Source organism: Lissotriton vulgaris, chromosome 11 (assembly GCF_964263255.1).
Source record: "Lissotriton vulgaris chromosome 11, aLisVul1.2, whole genome shotgun sequence".
Classification (NCBI taxonomy): Eukaryota; Metazoa; Chordata; class Amphibia; order Caudata; family Salamandridae; genus Lissotriton; species Lissotriton vulgaris.
Window position 1 is genome coordinate 198,623,930 of NC_141699.1, and position 19,147 is coordinate 198,643,076.

At 50.7% G+C, this 19,147-nt stretch overlaps 1 protein-coding gene across 2 annotated transcripts in view; it reads left to right on the forward strand.

Annotated features, from left to right (window-relative positions):
- The window catches only part of ACACB (acetyl-CoA carboxylase beta), a 1,895,698-nt gene that overhangs the window by 1,563,950 nt on the left and 312,601 nt on the right, over positions 1–19,147 (forward strand). For both annotated transcript variants that reach the window (XM_086943101.1, XM_086943102.1), the window contains one exon: positions 1,348–1,525. In XM_086943101.1, the coding sequence (XP_086799227.1) occupies positions 1,348–1,525 (178 nt within the window). The remainder of the gene's footprint in view (positions 1–1,347; positions 1,526–19,147) is intronic.

Genomic DNA, 19,147 nt, shown 5'->3' on the forward strand with positions numbered 1-19,147 from the left:
GAATGCATGACTGAAAGGGAGAATGGATGATCGGAAAGAATGGATGGACAAGTAAAAGGATGGATGGGTGAAGTGAAAGAGTGGATAGATGGATGAACAAAAGGATGGATGAATGGAAAAAAGGATGGATGCTGGGACATTGTGATCCCTCAACTTTAGAAGTTACAGTGGGGTGCAGTTCTTGGTAGGCCTCTTCTTTCTGCAACTTGGAAGACATAGGGGAGTGAGGGATTGAGAGGATGAATTTGTGAGTGAAAATGTGGTAAATGGGTGAGTGAAAGGATGATTGGGTAAATGGATGGATGGATGAATGTCTTAAAGGATGGATGAAAGTATGGATGAGTGAAAGAATCAATGCATTAGTGAAAGGGTGGGTGGATGAGTAAAAGAATGATTGGATGTGAAAAAAGTGAGGTTAGTTAGATGGATTAATGGATGGATGGCTTAGTGAAAGGGTGGATGGATGAGATAGTGAAAGGATGGATGGCTGAGTGAAAAAGAATGTCAATGTATTGATGGATGGGATGAGTGAAAGGGAGGATGGACAGATGGATGGCAGTGTGAAAGTGTAGATGGAGAAGCAGATGAATGGATGAGTGAAAGGATGGAAGGATTAAAGGGTAGATGGATGAGGGAAATGGACGATGGATGGACAGATGAGTGACAGCATGGATGGATGAGTGAGGATGGATAAATGAAAGAGTAAATGGATGAGTGATTATGTCGAACGATGAGTAAAAGTATGGATGATTTAATAGCTGAGTGAAAGGATGGATGGATGAGTGAAAGGGAGGACGGATGGATGGAGTGCAAGGATTGATGTAGTGAAAGGATGGGTGGATGGAGAGATCGACGAGTGAAAGTGTGGATTGATGGGCTTGGAGATGGATGCATAGGTTTGGATATGGATGGGTGGACGGACGAATGGTGAAAGACTGAATGATAGATGAAAGATTAAATGATAGATGAAAGACAGAATATAAAGTTGAAATTGTGGATATTAGCAGGTGGATGGAAGGATGGATACATGGATGGAAGAGACAAGGGAGCCCTTCTGGGGAGGATTGTGATGACTTGCTTTGTTTGGTTGGTGCCATAAGAGCTTTGGTTCAAAGTAGGGGGTATTTCAGTTTTCTGGCTACTCCCTTGAAAAAAGTGTTAATGAACATAAGTAGCTTGTTAATTTTATTCATTCAAACATTTAGTAAGATGTTGTTTTTGCGGCAGTGCCGCCCCAAAGTTAATTGTCCTCAAAGTATTTAATAGAATACATTTCAACATGATTCTGTAGGTTGCACACAAATTGTTAAGGTATTATAATTTCTAACAAATGCCCTCTTTTAACAGACATGTATGATCAAGTGCTGAAGTTTGGAGCATACATTGTTGACAGATTGAGAGAGTTTAAACAGCCTGTTCTTGTTTACATTCCACCTCATGCTGAGCTAAGAGGAGGATCCTGGGTTGTAATTGATCCAACAATAAACCCTCTGTACATGGAGCTTTATGCAGACAAGGACAGCAGGTAAATTGTTTGTAATGTAACTGTATCTAGTGTACGTTTGATATTTTGTGGCTTGTTCAGTTCATTAAGGCTTTTATTGTTAAGAAATCGGTGGAATACCGTGTTATCTAACCCTTTAATCTGAAGGCTGCCCTTTTTTCTCTTTTTGTGATATCTGTGTAGTGTGATGTGTAGCATTGAAGTATCAGCTTTCTTTGTGCAGTTCACTGCAGTTTACTTTGGTCATTAGTAGATACTTTTGTTAACAGGTTCAATTTGATGATGCTATTCTTTTAATATGAAGCAACACCCTTATATTTATAGTCTTGATGCTGGTCCGTACATCTTTTTATCTATGCTCCATTACTTTGCAGGTGACAATATTTTTAACATGTCTTTGTGGAGTAGGTTGTATTAAGCAGTGGAAAGGAAGGGTAGGGTGTAACAATGCTGACCTAGTTGAAGCATTCATCTGTCCAATGTGATGCTTTGCCACCAGTGGGGATAATCTTATATCTGAAAGAAACAGGTTAGTATTAGATTCCTTACCTTAGAATATCCCCAGGCGTCAGACTGGATCCGGAAATTTTTGCGTAGCAATTCCCCTGCGCGTCGTTAGGCGGTGTCTCTGGCTCCGCGTTCGGCGTCGTCGTCGGAGTACTTAGACGCCGCCCATGCACGCTGACGTCAGTTCTTCTTTTTTCCGCGCCAGCTAGCGCAGATCCGGGAAAGCTCTACCCCTTAGTCACTTTTTGACTAAAACTTATTTTTTTTAAATATTTTTATTTTCATCTTAACAAAACAGTCAGGACATCTTCATTAAAATTATTTCCATCATGTTACATCATACACATATAAATCACCGGTTACATATTAGTCATAATTAATCCAAGGCTTTGAGGGAAAAAAACATAAATATCACATCATGACTACATTTAGGCGAGGATTCCACAGGCAATCAGTCTAAGTGCGCGCCCTCCCCAGTGGTTCGTGGTGGATCACAAATACAACCTCTGAACCTGTTCCAGGCCCCCCATATTCCCTCCCATTTACTTGGGCAGCCACGATGGATGAAAACAGCCCTCTCTGCTACCATCGCCTCATCCATATCTTTACACCATTTGTTGAGGGTCGGAGAGACTGTTGATCCCCACAACAAAGCAATGTTTCGTTTCGCTATCATCATGCCCAATGTTACCCAGTCCAACTGACGAAGATCCAAATCGTTAGGCTCCCACACGCTGAGTAAACAACGGCGAGGCTCCGGCAGCAGAGAGATACTGATTGTTTGTGAAATAGTCCACATCACTGCTGTCCAGTACGCTGTCATGTGCCTACAGTCCCAAATGGTGTGGAAGAATGCTCCCTCCTCCCCACAGCCACGAAGGCAGCACTTGTCCATGGCTCTACCTATTTTATACAAAGTCGTCCTGGTGTAGTAAGTGCGGTGCAGTATCTTTAATTGGACCAGTTTCAACCTGGAGTGGATGGCGGTTTCACGGGGTGAGGCAAGGGCCTCTTGCCATTCGGAGTCATCGAAGGGGCCCACCTCTTCGGTCCAGTTCATTTTTAACTTTGACATCACGTCCGGGAGATTATTAAGTTTCCTGTAAGTAAAGGAAGTGGCCTTATCCGGCATGTGGTCCGTCAGAAGTCTGTCCTCTAGCGGGGACGACTCCTGTAGGACAGTGCCCCGCGGTATAACCGAGTGCAGCACATGTGTGATCTGCAGATACCTAAATCTCTCCGTCAGGGACATGTCATATTGCTCTTGCAGGTGACCGAAGTCGACTACGTCACCCTTCCTCCATAAGTCTCCTATCACTGATATACCAATGGAGTCCCAAGCCTAGAACCCCTTACTGTTTTGAAGGAAGCCTAGTTGCCAGGAGTCCCACAGTGGTGTCATTTGTGTGATAACGTTCTTGCACTTAAGGCGTCTATTGGCCTTGTACCATAGCTGTACTGTGTGGTGGGTCGGACCCACTAGGTCCAACGGAGGGCGGCGGGATTTAAGATTACGGAGTAGACCCCTACCTTCAAGAGAGTACCTATCAGCAAAGTACGCCGGCTCAGTCTCTGGGGCATGTAACCAGAAATATATCTGTTTAAGGTGAGCCACCCCGTAGTATAGTTCGATGTTCGGGAGCGCTATCACCCCATCATACCAACCTCTGGTCAGTTTATCCTAGGCGATTCGGGGTGGCCGCCCCCCCATAGCAGGTGAGACACCGCCGCAGCGATCGCCCTGAAGTAAGCCGATGGGACCAGAAACGGGGAGTTTTCAAGCAAGTACAATAAGCGCGTCAGCGCCATCATCTTGTACAGTGCCGCCTTTCCCAGGAGTGTGAGGGGTAGAGACTGCCACACCTTAACATCGTGCCTAAACCTGTCAAGTAATGGTCGAAAGTTCAAATCATAAAATTCGTCGGGATCTGAGGTAATCAAGACACCTAGATATTTGAATGGCGCCGTCGCGACATGTAGGGGACAGCTCTGAGGAAGCATGGGAGGTGCGCCAGACAGAATATGGAGGACGGACTTAGTCCAGTTGATCTTATAATCGGACACCCTACCAAATTTGTCACAGACGTTCAATAGCTCGAGAATGGATTTCTTGGGGGAGGTGAGGTATAAAAGTATATCGTCCGCATAGAGGCTTATGCGGTCCTTCCACCCGGCAGCCCAGCGGAGTCCTTTAATGGAAGGCTCCCACCTGATCCATATCGCGAGAGGCTCCAAAAGCAATGCAAAAAGCAGTGGGGACAGGGGGCATCCCTGCCTAGTGCCATGGCCCAGAGGGAAGTCTCGCGAGATGTGACCATTGGCAGCAACATGTGCCAATGGTTTGGTATATAATAAGCGTATCCAGGCACAGAATTTGGGGCCAAAGCCTATATGTTGGAGCACCGCAAACCGGTATGGCCATTCAACTGTGTCGAACGCCATTGTTGCGTCCAGTGAGAGGATGAGTGCCGGTTCTTCTATAAGTGCCGAGCGTGCCATGACCGCATGAAGCCGACGGAGATTAAGAGCAGTGCTTCGATGAGGCATGAAACCAGATTGGTCCGGGCTAATCAAGGATGCAAGGTGGGGAGTCAGCCTTAAAGCAAGTAGTTTAGCTAGTATTTTGTGCTCAGCATTAATGAGGGATATCGGACGATAAGAAGCGCAGTCCGCAACTGGTTTAACCGGCTTATGGATTGCAACTATTGTTCCTAGCCGCTGATCCCTCGGTAGCTCCCCGCGCTCAAGGCTGTCTGATAGCATACGGAGAAAGAAGGGGGCCGTCGATTGCATCGTCCTCTTATGGAGTTCAACTGGAAGCCCATTCGGACCTAGTGCCTTGCCAGATGCAAGTGCGTAGGTAGCAGCCTGCACCTCTTCAATCGTAATATCCTCCTCTAAAAGAAGTGCCGCTTGTAGGAAGGTGGATATCTGACTATGGTTGCCCCCAACTTTTTGCCTGGTGTTTAGCTGGTTTTTCGACTTAGTTGACCTGGGGCCCTGCTATTCAGGACCTCAGGCCCACTGCTCTCTCTGTAAAATGGATTCCATGTACTCTAGGTACATATCTAATTGGATACTGAGTCACCTTATCAGTCCCTATACAGTGTAACTTAGGTACCCAGGGCCTAGGTGTACCCAGGGCCTACCAGGGGCTGCAGCATGTATTATGCCACCCCTGGCTGGCCATCCAAATCTGACACAACTGGCTGATCAATCAGCTGGGGCAAGGTGGTGTAATCACCCTTTGCTTTAGATATAGTATCCCTATATCTAACCCTAAAATGGACACATATCCTCCTATCAGTCACTCCTATGGCAGGCCTTATCAATCCTGAAGTCAGAGTGCTTGGAATTATGTGAGATGGTGCTCTAGCATGAGCTGAGCCTGTCTGCAGCTTTCGGAACCAAGTCCTTTAGCTGTTTCCATGATAACGCTATACCATATATGTAGGAAGGTACCTCCTGACTATGGTTGCCCCCAACTTTTTGCCCTGTGTTTTAGCTGGTTTTGGACATAGTCGACCTGGGACCCTGCCAATCAGGACCCCAGGCCTACTGCTCTCTCTTTAAAATGGATTCCATGTACCCTAGGTACATTTCCAATTGGTACTGGGCCACCCTATCAGACCCTGTAACTCAGGGCATGGGTGTACCCAGGGCTGCCAGGGGCTGCAGCATGTATTATGCCACCCCTGTCTGGCCTCCTAAATTTGACACAACTGGCTGCATGACAGCTGGGGCAAAGTCGTGTAATCACCCTTTGCTGTAGGTGTAGTATACCTATACCTAACCCTAAAATGGACACACAGATTCCTATCAGTCACTCCTATGGCAGGCCTTGACAATCCTGAAGGCAGAGTGCTTGGAATCGTGTGAGATGGTGCTCTGGCATGAGCTGAGCCTGTCTGCAGCTTGCGGAACCAAGTCCTAATAGCTGTTCCATGATATTGCATACCATATACTCTTAAGTGCATTATAATCCTCGCGGTTAAATGCTAACTTTGGTATTGCTTTATCAAAACATGTCGAGTAAGGTGTCATACGAATTGGAATACTAACCCCTCGCCAATTCTGGCGACGGGGTTAGCATTCCACCCTTCTAGAGGGACACGACATGTATGTAACTGTGAACCCCGGTTAAAGTTAACTAAAGCCTCAGCTCCACAAAATGGATGCTGCCACCACAGACACGAGTCTGACCTCCTGCTGCTGGGAGTCCTTCCAGCGAGGGAGGCTTGGACAAAGGGTTTCCTGTCCGGGGCGGTGCTAGCACCATCCCAGACATGGTTTTGTGTATCCTGGGTAGGCAGGGCTTTTCAGGAAGGTGACTGCTGAGTGGCACCCCGGTGCTCACTACGCATAGGCCGGTCTGAACCAGTTCCAAGGGCACACCAGCCCCTGGCCTGGGGAAGTCCGGCATGGCAGAGGGGTGTAACCACCCCCCTCCTAGTCCCACCCATAGGCAGGACCTAGTCACCGGGTCAGCCCCCTTTTTTAGTATAAAAATGGGAGCGGGCCCCCTGTTCAAATTAGATCATCTTTGGAATCAAGACCCGACTTTCTGTGAAAGACATCAAGATTTCCTTCTTCAAGATTCTCCCTTGTGGCTAAGGAGTAGTCACCCTGCATCAAGCGGGCACCATCCTAAGAACACTGCGGTCTGCTGCAAGTCCTTCTTCACGAATCCGACGACCCAGCTCGACGAGACCCGGCTTCCCTGGCACCTCTGACCTCTACTCACCTCTACAGCAAAGCTGAGAACTGTGAGTGCGACGAGACCTCGAGGGACCGACGATCGCCAAGACTGCACGACTTCTTTGCAACAAGCCCACCGTGTGCTCCACTGGTGAGTGCTTTGGGGTCCGAGAAGCCCCAACCCTGAGCAGCTCCAGCACCGAAGATCAGCCCTCCAGCATCTCCACGATCTGCGTGGGGCCCTTCTGCTTTTGCCTGCTCACCGCGTTGTTTGGCTACTAGCCGGCTGGCTTGTGGCCTTCTGAACGACGCCCGACGACATCACTGCTGCTGGTCTGGTTGCTCCAGACTGGCCCTTGCTTCCTTCTTCAAGAGAGGCACCCCGGACCCTCCTGGTCCACTCCAGACGCCATTTTGAGTCCACCGCGTGGGCTTGAATTTGCCAAGGCTTTTTTGCCCAATCCTGGGTCCAGCAACGCCGACAGCTTCAATCTTCGTGGGACAGCTCGCTCCTCCATCCTGGTCGCCGACAACGCCTCCTGGTCCGTGAGATCTGCGAGCACAGCGTCACCCACTCACCTAGTCGAGGTGGCTACCATCCGGTGCCCTCCTGGTGCCCACTGACTACTGGCTAGTAGTCTCGAACTTGGTCCCCTCTGCTTTCAGGTGTCATCTTCCTCCGATCCAGGCTTGGATCCATCGAACTTTCTTCACTGGTCGCCTGCCAGCAACTTCTTTCTTCCAGGCTCCTGGTCCGTCTACGAGGATTCCCGACGTCTTTTGAGACCTATGCAGCTGCAGCCCCTGGGCTAGGTAACTTCGGCATTTCGGTGCCCCAGCATAGCCTCACTATCCAAGGGTCAGAATCCACTTTCGTTTTCCTCCTACCAGGTCGGGTTTGCCCGAGAACACTAACTTTGTCTTTACTAGCTACCATAGACTTTGTCCCGCATCACGCGTGAGAGTGCACCCACTGCACCCGAGTCCCCTGGGTCTCCTAGAAGTAATCTGAAGATTCTATAGTCAAGATCTAGCGATTCCAAAGCCTATTAGTACTGTACTTACCTGCTAGTAATTTCGCATTCCACTTTCAGAGTATATGGTTTGCCGTGCCCCTCGGGCATTTGTATATACTGTGCTAACTTAAGTATTTTCGTAAGAGTTTTGTTTTGTGCTTAGTACCCTGTCCTCATAAAGAGTACAGGGCTGTTGTGAATCTTAATAAATACCTTGTTTATTTTCATAACACTTGTGTGGTGTCCTTTCACTTGGTGTTCAAGGGGTATATGTGTGGTATAACAGCTGGCTTAACACGCCCTCTCCAATCTTTAGCCTTAGACTGCTCGTATACACGCTACTAGGATAGCTGGTCTATAAGGTTGACTTACAACCAATCATCAATAAGGGTTGTTGGACTGATACATAGTGATCACTAGAATAGTGAGCACTGCATATCAGGCCACCTTCTCACAATATACTCTTAAGTGCATTATAATCCTCGCGGTTATTGCTAACTTTGGTATAGCATTATCAAAACATGTTGAGTAAGATGTCATACGAATTGGAATACTACTGCCTCGCCAATTCTGGCGACGGGGGTAACATTCCACCCTTCTAGAGGGACACGACATGTATGTAACTGTGAACCCCGGTTAAAGTTAACTCGAGCCTCAGCATCACAAAATGGATACTGCCACCACAGACACAAGTCTGCTGCTGGGAGTCCTTCCAGCGAGGGAGGCTTGGAAAAAGGGTTTCCTGCCTTGGGAGGTGCTAGCACCACCCCAGACAGGATTTTGTGTATTAGGTAGGACAGGGCTGAAAGGAATGAGACATGCCTGGGGCACACAAGGTGTCCCTGTGAATACACCGGTCTAAACCAGTTCCTGGGGCTCTCCAGCACCAGCTCTGGCGCAAGACCGGACAAAGGATAGGGGGTGTAACCACCCCCCTTCCTGGTCCCACCCAGAGGAGGGACCTAGTCGTAGTACAGCCCCCTTTAGCAGGATAAAGGTAGGAGCTGGTCCCATTCCAAATTAGATTATCCTGAACAACTTTACAAGAAGAAACTCTGGACTTCGACGTTCTGCTCCACAGAAGACTGAAGAAATCTCCCTTGTGGGCAACGAGTGTCCACCCTGCACAAGCAGGCACCATCGGCCTCCAGCGGCTTCCCTTTGTCGTCTTCCCTCAAGGATCCAGACTTCAGAGCCCGACGAGACCCAGATTCCCAGACCTCTCCGACCTCTACCTACATCTGAGGCACAGCTGAGATCCGTGGTTTCGACGAGACACGTGGGACCGGCCATCTTGAAAGAAGAAGCACTTAGCTCCAGCACGACTTCTGAGGTAACCTCCTCCAAGTGCTTTGGGGACTGAGAAGCCCCGACCCTGAGCAGCTCCTGCACCGAAGACCAGCCCTCCAGCATCCACGAGATCTGCGTGGGGCCCTTCTGCCTGTTTGCTGCTCGACGCGTTGTCTGGTAACTTGCCGGCTGGCTAGTGACCTCCTAGACGACGAACCATGAAATCTTCACTGCTGGTCTGGTTGCTTCCAAAAGAGGAGCACCCCCCGGACCCTCCTGGTCCACTCCAGACGCCGTTTCCACTCACCGCAAGGGTTGCCTTTGCCAAGGCCTGTTGACTCTAAATCCGGGTCCGACACCGCCGACAGCTAGAGCCTGCGTGGGACAGCTGGTGCCTCCACCCTGGTCGTCGAAGACACCACCTGGTCCACGTGGCTGCAGAGACAAGCGTCCACCCTCACCTGATCGCGACAACGACATCTGGTTCCACTCCTGGTTCCACTCCAGTCACTGGCTAGTGACTTTGAACATCGTCCCCTCTGCTTTCAGGTTCTCCTCTTCACTGATCCACCCTTGGATCACACCGGACATCTTCCTCCTGATCGCCTGCAGCATCTTTTCTTCTAGGCTCCATAGACTTCAACGCCGGAACCCGACACGACTTGGCACCTATGCACCCGTAGCCTGTGGGTGAGGTAACACGAGCATTTCGGTGCTCAAGGGTAGCTTGGCTCTCCTAGTGTCCAGTTCCACAGTCGTTTTTGTCTTACATAGTCAGGATTGTCCGTACTCACCTTTTACTTGATCTGTACTGTCCATAGACACTGTTGCGCATCTCGCCTGTGAGTTCACACTCTGCACACGCGTTCCGTGGGCCTCCTATTACCTACCTAGAGTTAGTGTAGCGTGGTCCCAGCGATCCTACGGCCTCTGGACAGCTCCATTCATTTTATCGACTTTCACATTCCACTTACTTAGTATATGGTTTGTCGTGCCCCTAGGGCACCATTGTAATTTGTTATGTTATGTTATGTTATGTTATTAAATTATTTATTAAGCGCACTAACACTGATTAGTTTCTTGGCGCTGAACTTGTGCAACTTAAACGTATTTTTCCTAAGAGATTGTCTTGTGCTTAGCCCTCTGATCTCATAAAGAGTTCAGAGGTGTATGTTAGTTAATAAATATATTGTTTATTTTCATAATAACCTGTGTGGTGTCCTTTCACTTGGTATTCAAGGGGTTATATGTGGTAAAACAGCTGGCTTCACATGCCAAAAGAGTTTAGCCTAAGACTGCTTTGTCCATGCTACCATTAGGATAGCTGGTCTATAAGGTTGACTTTACAACCAATCACCATAAGGGTTGTTTGGACTGATACAAGGTGATCACTAGAACTAGTGAGCATCATATATCAGGCCAACTTCTCACACCCTTCTGAGGATAGCCTTGGTATCGTAAGATCTTTAATATACTCATAGGCCTCCGAGACTGTGTAAGACGCCTGGGGGGCATATATTATTTCGTAGTGATCCGCTAGCATATTAACTATACCAGCAGGGTCGGAGACCATGGAGCCGGCGGAGGACATCAATTGGCCAATGACTCTGGACGCCCTATCCTCCTTGTCCAGCCAGGCCAGCATTTTCCCGGCCTTATCTCCCAGTTCGTATACCCTGTGTCGGATGGATTGGATCGTGGCATTAACCATCTCTCTCTGTAAGGCTAGGACCTCGGCCTGCTTAAGGCGAACCGTACGTGTAGCTCCCGGAGACGGGTGGGTCTCCTGGTGCGCAACAGCCGTAGATAATTCCATCTCGAGGGTATCCAAAGTCGCCCTCTGTTCTCTCTTGTGCCCTGTGATCGAGGCCATCGCCTGCCCGCGCAGGACCGTCTTGTAGGCTTCCTAGAGCGTACTGGGGGAGTCCACCAAGCCTTGATTTTCCAGGAAGTACTGCTTAGTGGTGCATGTGAGGGCCGCCATTACAGGGGCTACCTGAAGGAACCCGGCGTGCAGCGGAAACATTCGTCTTCTACCCACCTGGCGAAGGGAGTACGTTAAAAGGATTGGGGAATGGTCTGAGATACCTCTCGGTCGTACTGTGACCTCCTCCAGTCCTTTTAGTGCGTCTGCAGACAACAGGAAATAGTCAATGCGCGTTTGACAGGCGTGTACTGGGGAGTAGAAAGTGAAATTCGTCTCTAGTGGGTGCCTGAACCTCCATCCATCTGTGAGACCCAGGGCCTCCGCTAAAACAAGAAGTCGTCGCCCAGCCTGCGGTTCCGTCCTAGGAGGGGATCTATCTAGGGTTCCATCAATGATGTCATTAAAGTTGCCCCCTATCAGGAGTGTCGCCGCAGGTAGCGCAAGGAGAAATGCCGTAAGAGCTGTATGAGCTTGCGCATGGAGTGCAGGGGGTACATACACAGACACCAGGTTAAACATCCTTTCTTCCCATTGACAGGTTAACGCTGCAAATCGGCCCTGGTCGCACCAAACGGGGATTTTTTTTTTAATAAGTATCCCAGTCCCTCTTGAGCCTGAGGAGAACTCAGCATGGGCCACCTTCTTGTAGCCCCATCTGTCCATCGCTCGGGTTGCAGACCCCACCAGGTGTGTCTCTTGTAGGAATACAACCGCCGGGCCACAGCGCTTCAGATACTGCAGCACAAGACCCCTCTTTATCTTGTCTCCCAAGCCACGGACATTCCAGGTAAGCAGAGTAAGGGCCGGAAGAGGAGCCTGTAACTACTGTGCTTTGGTCTCAGGCAGTGTCGGCGGGGAAGTGAGTCAGACATTACATATTGCAAATATCCCGCAAAGCTAACATAATGTAATATAAAGCTGTCCTGTGGTGAAAGATACCGGCAAACCAAAGTACAACCTTTAGAAAAACAATAGAAACAACAAATTCAGTTGCAACCATACCCTTCCCACCCAGAAAATCATCCCCCCTTCCTCCTGATTCCCTGCTTAGCGAACTCAAAACTGCCCGCCACCCCAACACAGCAGAGCGCTCTTTCCAACCCATAGTTGCAATACTTGCGATCAGGGGAAAGAGTCCTATGAGTCGATAGCCAGTTCGGAGTCCTTCAGGCTCCCCCAGCCCAGAACAACAAATCCGCCGAGGAGACAAAATGGATGCTCCTACACTCAATGCAAAGGTGTCATTATAGTATTGTCATGTTCACCCCTCCTCCGGGGTAAAGTCTTGTTGGGTATCTTGGCTATCAGGGCCTGGATTATCTGGTGAGTCTTCTCCTTCTCGCCGGCGGTGCGGTTTAGGTCGTCGATCTTTTCTGTTCGCGGGACGCCATCCCTCAAGCCAGTCCTGCGCTGCCTCCGGCGTATCAAAAAAACAGGTCTGTCCATTATCCATCACTCTCAGCTTCGCGGGGAAAAGCATTGAATAGGGCACCTCATGTGCCCGGAGTCGTTTCTTTACCTCGAAGAAGCTCCGTCGCCTCCTGGAGACAGCCGCTGTGTAGTCCGGGAAGAAGGCAATGGTCGAGTTCTGATCCCGGATGGGGGGGGGGGGGGGGGGGGGGGGGGGAGATTCTTGCCGCCTGGAGAATGGCATCACGGTCCCTGAAGTTAAAGAGGCGGGCCAGGACAGGTCTCAGAGGTGCCTTCGGCTTAGGCCTTCCCCCCGGGACCCAGTGGGCGCGCTCCACGGAGAAGAAATGGGAGAGGCCCTTCGGCTGTAGCCTGGTTTTGATCAGGTCTTCAACGTAGAGATCCTTAGCTTGGGACCCCTCCGATTCCGGAATACCTATAATCCGAACGTTATTGCGTCTTGCGCGTCCTTCCTGGTCGTCCAGTTTCTCCATAAGCATCTTGTTGTCCTTTTCGAGACGGGCCATTGACATTTGCAGGTCCGAAGTGTCCTGGACCAGAGATTTGGACACTATCTCCACCTCCTTCACCCTGTCCGCCATTTTGTGGAGATCTGCACGCAGTAACGAAACGTCAGTTGAGATCGTGCCAACCGTCGCCTGGACGTTTGTCAGTGCTCTCATGACGTCCTCTAGCGTGATCTTCTTCCCTCCATCGGCTTCCTGTGACTTAGTCCGAGGTGGCATAGTACGGGGTCCCTTGTCGTAAGCATACTTGTCTAGCTTACTCTGAACGGTCTGATTTCTGGGCCCCCTGCCCGCCATCTCAGCACAGGGGCAAGGATGTGTCATAGTCACCAGGGGTATGACGATCCGAGCCGGTGTAGATGCGGCTCAGGGTTCGAGGCATGTGGGCTGCTGAATTCATATCTGTGCATAGATCGCCGCCTAGTGTTGGGTCCGGATGATTGCACATTGTTGTCCTGGAAGAGTCTTCGAAGTCTCACGAGATAGGTGGCTCCTCCCCTGGACTACAGTGCGCATGGGCATCGACTCCATCCTCAGATAGTTTTTTTCCGCCATTGGGTTCGGATGTCTTTAATTCCCTCTTGTCGGAATCGATAGAAAAACTTTCTTGAGACCAAAAGGTCTTTAGGATATACGTCGGTATTGTCTTGCGTTCGGCTTTACTTCTGCTAGCTCGGCCCTCAGCCGGTTTCTGTACTTCCGCGTGCTCTTGGCGCGGAAGGCCTAGTCGACGCTCCTGACTTATCGACCATGCATCATGGACCGAAGTCCATTCAAGAGATGTCCGGTCTGTAACTCGAAGTACCCCCACATCGACGTCCATCCGGTGTGCAACAAGTGTCTGTCGCCGGACCACGATGAGGCCAAGTGTATGGCCTGTTCATGCTTCACGTCCAAGAATACACTCAGGCTTTGACGTGCTGCGCGCCTGGAGGCCCAGCAATCTGCTTCGGCGCCTGCGGACATTTTCGATGCTGGGGATGTCGAGGAAGAATATATCCAGGACGTCTCGGAATCAAACCCCGCGTCGGACGTCGAAGAAGACTACGACGCTGATGCTGAGGTGTTCGAAAGCGAAGAAGTCGTCGAGGAGGTAGGAGACGACGACGGTGCCCTCGGGGCCATGGAGGATAGCTCGGACGAGGAGCTTCCTCAAACTGACTCTGGGGCCGTGCCTGTTCATAAGGCCCAGGTCGAGGGATCGCCTTCGGGCCTTACCCAAGACCTCGATATGGGTTCCACGGCCCCGCCTTCGGGCCCGGCCACGGACATTGTTACCGAGCCACTCCCTGGCAAAACGAAACCGAAAATGAAACCTACGGTCTCGACGCCAGATACTGCACAGGTGCAAACATCGAAACCGAAAGTGCGCATCCCTTTGGTCGGATCAATACCTTCGGAGGCTTCGGCGCCGAAGAAGCCTAAGATGGCTGTCGAGCTGAAAGGCCAAGTCAAGGGCGTCGAGACGAAGTCTGGCGCGCCAAAGACTAAAGTGAAGGTGGTCGATACTGGCGCGTCGGCGCCGAGGACGGTCGACGCCGGCAAGGGCCTTGTCGACCCGAAGAAGGCTGTCGCCGAACCGAAGAAAACTCTCGGTGACCTGAAGAAACGACTCGATGACCCGAAGGTCCTCTCTGCCCCGCGTCCGCACGACAAGGCCAGGGGCGCTGCGCCTCGCGAGTCGACGGCGAAAGTGGCTTCGAAGGACCCTACTCCGAAAGTGGCCTCGAAGGACTCCGTTGAATCAGCGCGTCCGTCCGCCGCGTTCACAAAAAAGGTGGCGGACTCCCTGCAGCGCATCAGGGACGGCACCGCGGCGGTCGAACCGAAGGATCCTCAGCCTGTGGAGAAACCAGTTAAAGCGTCCACTCCGATCTTCTTTACGTTGCTGCCTAAGACGGCGCCGAAGGCTTTCGCTCCTAAGGCAGTGGCCGGCACGCCTGAAAAGGTCTCCTCGGCGCCGAAGGCTTGGTCAGTGGTCCACGGCCCGCGTCCTCGATGACCTTCAGGGGATGAGCGTCAGGAACACTTCATCGACGCCGAAACGGGTGGGCTTTCCCTCCTGAAGCGGAAAATCACCCCAGAACCCCGACTGGAGTCTTACAAGATCCCTCTCAAGAAGAAGAAGGACTCTGCTTGCTCTCCGGGCTTGGTGGAACCCCTTTCACCACAGACTCAGGATGTGTCGCCCACTTACTCCGATGTGGACTCTGGTGAGGGTGATGAAGAGGATGAATACAGTTATCCAGTGTATACAGACCCTGAGGATACCAATGAGCCCTGGGCAGCTGGTGGTGACCCTGGGGATCCTCATTCAGGACAAGACCCTCAACTCTTTTCTGCAAAGACTTCACCTACAGAAGACTCTGCTGCTTTCAATGCCCTCATTGAACGGGCCGCTGCCAATCACAATGTCCAGCTGCATGCTGACCCTGTGGATGTGGATTTCCTCTTTGACACTTTTTCAGTGTCAGAAAAGACTATAAAAACTCTGCCTATGCTAAAAGGTGTTTTAAAGCATGCTGCTGAGATCTTCAAAGAACCAACCAGGGCGAGGGTGATAAACCCTAGGATTGACAAAAAATACAGGTCGGCGCCTACTGATCCTACCTACATTAAAGGACAGTTGCCTCTAGACTCCCTTGTCGTCTCGAATGCCCGGAAGAGGGCCAATTCTCAGACTACGGGTGATGCTCCTCCCCCAGACAAAGAATCCAAGATCTTTGAGGCTTCGGGGAAGAGGGTAGCAGCACAGGCAGCAAACATATGGCGCATCTCTAACACACAGGCGCTTCTTGCGCGCTATGACAGGGCGCACTACGATACACTAGAGACCCTGTTGCAACACCTGCCTGATCAATATAAGGAAGGGGCTGAGATGCTGATTCAAGAAGGGAAGCTAATCTCTAACGCTTCCATTAAGTGCGCTCTGGACGCAGCTGATACCGCGGCCAGAGCTATAAACACCAGTGTTATGCTTCGGAGACATGCCTGGCTGAGAATCTCTGGATTTAAGACAGACATCCAAACCACCATCCTGAACCAAACGGTTAACCCAGATCACCTGTTTGGCCCGGAGGTTGACACCACCCTAGAAAAAATTAAAAAGGACACTGACTCTGCTAAATCCATGGGTGCCTTACAGTCCTAGCAGTTTCGGGGTGGGTCCTTTCGTCGCTCCAGCACTAGAGGCATCTCCAGGGGTCAGCTTTCACAGTCCACGCAATACTACAAAGGCAACACCCAGACTACTTACACCAACAAGAGTCGAGGTGGATATCGTGGCAACAGCGCCAAGGGCAGAGGACATGGCAACAACAACTCCAGGTCCTCTGCCACCAGCAAACAGTGACGCCTTGTCACTGCCCCCGACCACACAACACCGGTCGGGGGGAGACTCCAGCAGTTCCTGCCCGTCTGGAAGTCCATCACCACGGACAGGTGGGTCAGAAAACTTATCCAACACGGTTATTGTCTGGAGTTAACATCCATTCCACCCAACATGCCCCCAAGGCACCGTCCTATGTCGGACGAGCACTTGCACTTATTGCAGCAGGAGGTCACCGTCATGCTGCAAAAAGGGGCAATAGAGCTCGTGCCTATGCCAGAAAGAGGCACAGGGGTATACTCCCTGTACTTCTTGATTCCAAAGAAGGACGGGTCCCTCAGGCCCATCCTGGACCTCAGGCCACTCAACTACTACATCCTGTCGGAGCACTTCCATATGCTGACCCTGCAGTAAGTGCTCCCATTGCTCAGGCAGGGTGATTTTCTCTCAACATTAGACCTAAAGGATGCGTACTTTCACATTCCACTGCACCCTTCACAGAGGAAATACCTCAGATTCACCATCCAAAACCAGCACTACCAGTTCAAGGTTTTGCCTTTCGGTGTCACCACGGCACCCAGGGTGTTCACAAAGTGCCTGGCGACAGTGGCGGCGCATCTCAGGAGACGGAACATCCACGTCTACCCCTATCTGGACGACTGGCTCATCCAAGCGAAGTCAGCCCAGCAGTGTGCCGCCCACATGTCCCACACCATTCACCTCCTGCACGATCTGGGATTCTCACTGAATTACCCAAAATCCCACCTTCAGCCCGCCCCCGTACGGCAGTATCTGGGCACGACCATAAACACTCTGGCGGCCACAGCACAGCCGAATTCAGTGAGAGTCAGCAGCATTCAATCGCTGATACAAAAATTCAGACCTCAACACTCACTTCCAGCAAGAGTGTTCATGCAGTTGATAGGCATAATGGCCTCCTGCATTTCCATAGTCCCGCACACGAGGCTACATATGCGTCCGCTTCAGGAGTGCTTGGCACGTCAGTGGACTCAGCCTCACGGGCAGTTAAAAGACCTAGTGTTGGTGAGCGGTCGGGCATACAACTCTCTGCATTAGTGGAATCCACAAAACCTTTGCAAGGGCCGACCGGTCCAGGAGCCTGTGCCACAGATTATCCTGACGACGGACGCTTCTCTCCAGGGATGGGGAGCTCATGTACTCCATTACACTGTGCAGGGCCCATGGACGCAACAGCAGAGGAGGATGCACATCAATGTTCTAGAACTGATGGCAATCTTCATGGCACTAAAAGCCTTCAAAGTACATCTGTGCAACAAGGTGGTGTTGATCCGGACAGACAACATGACGGCAATGTACTACATTCAGAAGCAGGGAGGAACACACTCTCCGCAGCTGTCTCATCTGGCTCAGAGCATGTGGAAGTGGGCCATTTAGAGGAACATCTTCCTCATGGCGGAACACCTCCCGGGCAAGGACAATCAGATGGCGGACCTGCTCAGCAGGCACAGCCACCAAATGCACGATTGGGAGATACATCCATCAGTACTCCAAACGTACTTCCAAAGGTGGGGTCATCCAGAGATCGACCTCTTCGCCACATGGGAGAACGCAAAATGCCAAAGCTTCGCCGCCAGGTTCCCACACCCACAGTCGCAGGGCAATGCGATATGGATGAACTGGTCAGGCAAATTTGCGTACGCTTTTCCCCCAGTACCCCTGATACCGCTGGTGGCACGCAAGCTCAGGCAGCACTCGATGACTCTCATCCTGGTTGCTCCAACGTGGGCTCGCCAACCATGGTACACCACGTTTCTGGAACTATCCGTGGTACCGCATCAGAGGCCACGTCTTACACCCAGCCTTCTAACGCAGAGCCATGGCGACATTCAGCTTCCAGATCCGCTACAGCTCAACCTGGCGATCTGGCTCCTGAAGTCCTAGAGTTTGGCTATCTGCACTTGCCTTCCGACTGTATGGACATCATTCGGGAGGCGAGGAAGCCCACCACCAGAGCATGCTATGCGGCAAAATGGAAGCGGTTTGTCATTTATTGTGCAGACCACAATATTAACCCGCTAGATGCTTCTATTCAGAATATCAACTGTTATCTTTTCCATCTGTACAAATGTAATCTGGCCTATGCTTCCATTCGCATACATTTATCTGCGATGGGCGCTTATCTCCAGAATAGGCAGCACCTCTCCTTTTTCAGGGTGCCTGCCATTAAGGCTTTTCTGGAAGGATTCAAACGAGTCATTCCTTCGCGGACTCCACCAGCTCCGGAGTGGAACCTCAATGTGGTCCTCACCCGGCTGATGGGTCCTCCCTTTGAGCCACTGCATTCCTGTGAGATTCAGTTCTTGACGTGGAAAGTGGCTTTCCTCATAGCGATTACATCGCTACGCAGAGTTAGTGAATTACAAGCCCTAACTATCCAAGAGCCATTTATTCAAATTCATTCTAACAGGGTGGTGCTTCGCACTAACCCTAAATTTCTACCCAAAGTTGTGTCTCAATTCCATATCAACCAAACTATTGAATTACCTGTTTTCTTCCAAAATCCTGAGTCATTGGCAGAGAGAAAGCTCCACACCCTTGACGTCAAAAGGGCCCTGATGTATTACATCGACAGGACCAAGGATTTTAGGAAGACTAAGCAACTCTTTGTCGCATTTGCACCGCACCACAAAGGTAACCCTATTTCCAAGGTTGGTATTGCTAGGTGGATCGTTAAATCTATCCAGATCTGCTATCTGAAAGCAAAACGTACTCTCACCATTCCACCAAGGGCCCACTCCACCAGAAAGTTGGGGGCCTCTATGGCATTTCCTTGGAAACATTCCTTTGGAAGACATATGTAGAGCAGCCACATGGTCTACCACACACATATTTACAAAGCATTATTGTGTTGATGTGCACTCCAAACAGCAGGCAGCTGTAGGGCAGGCTGTTCTCAAG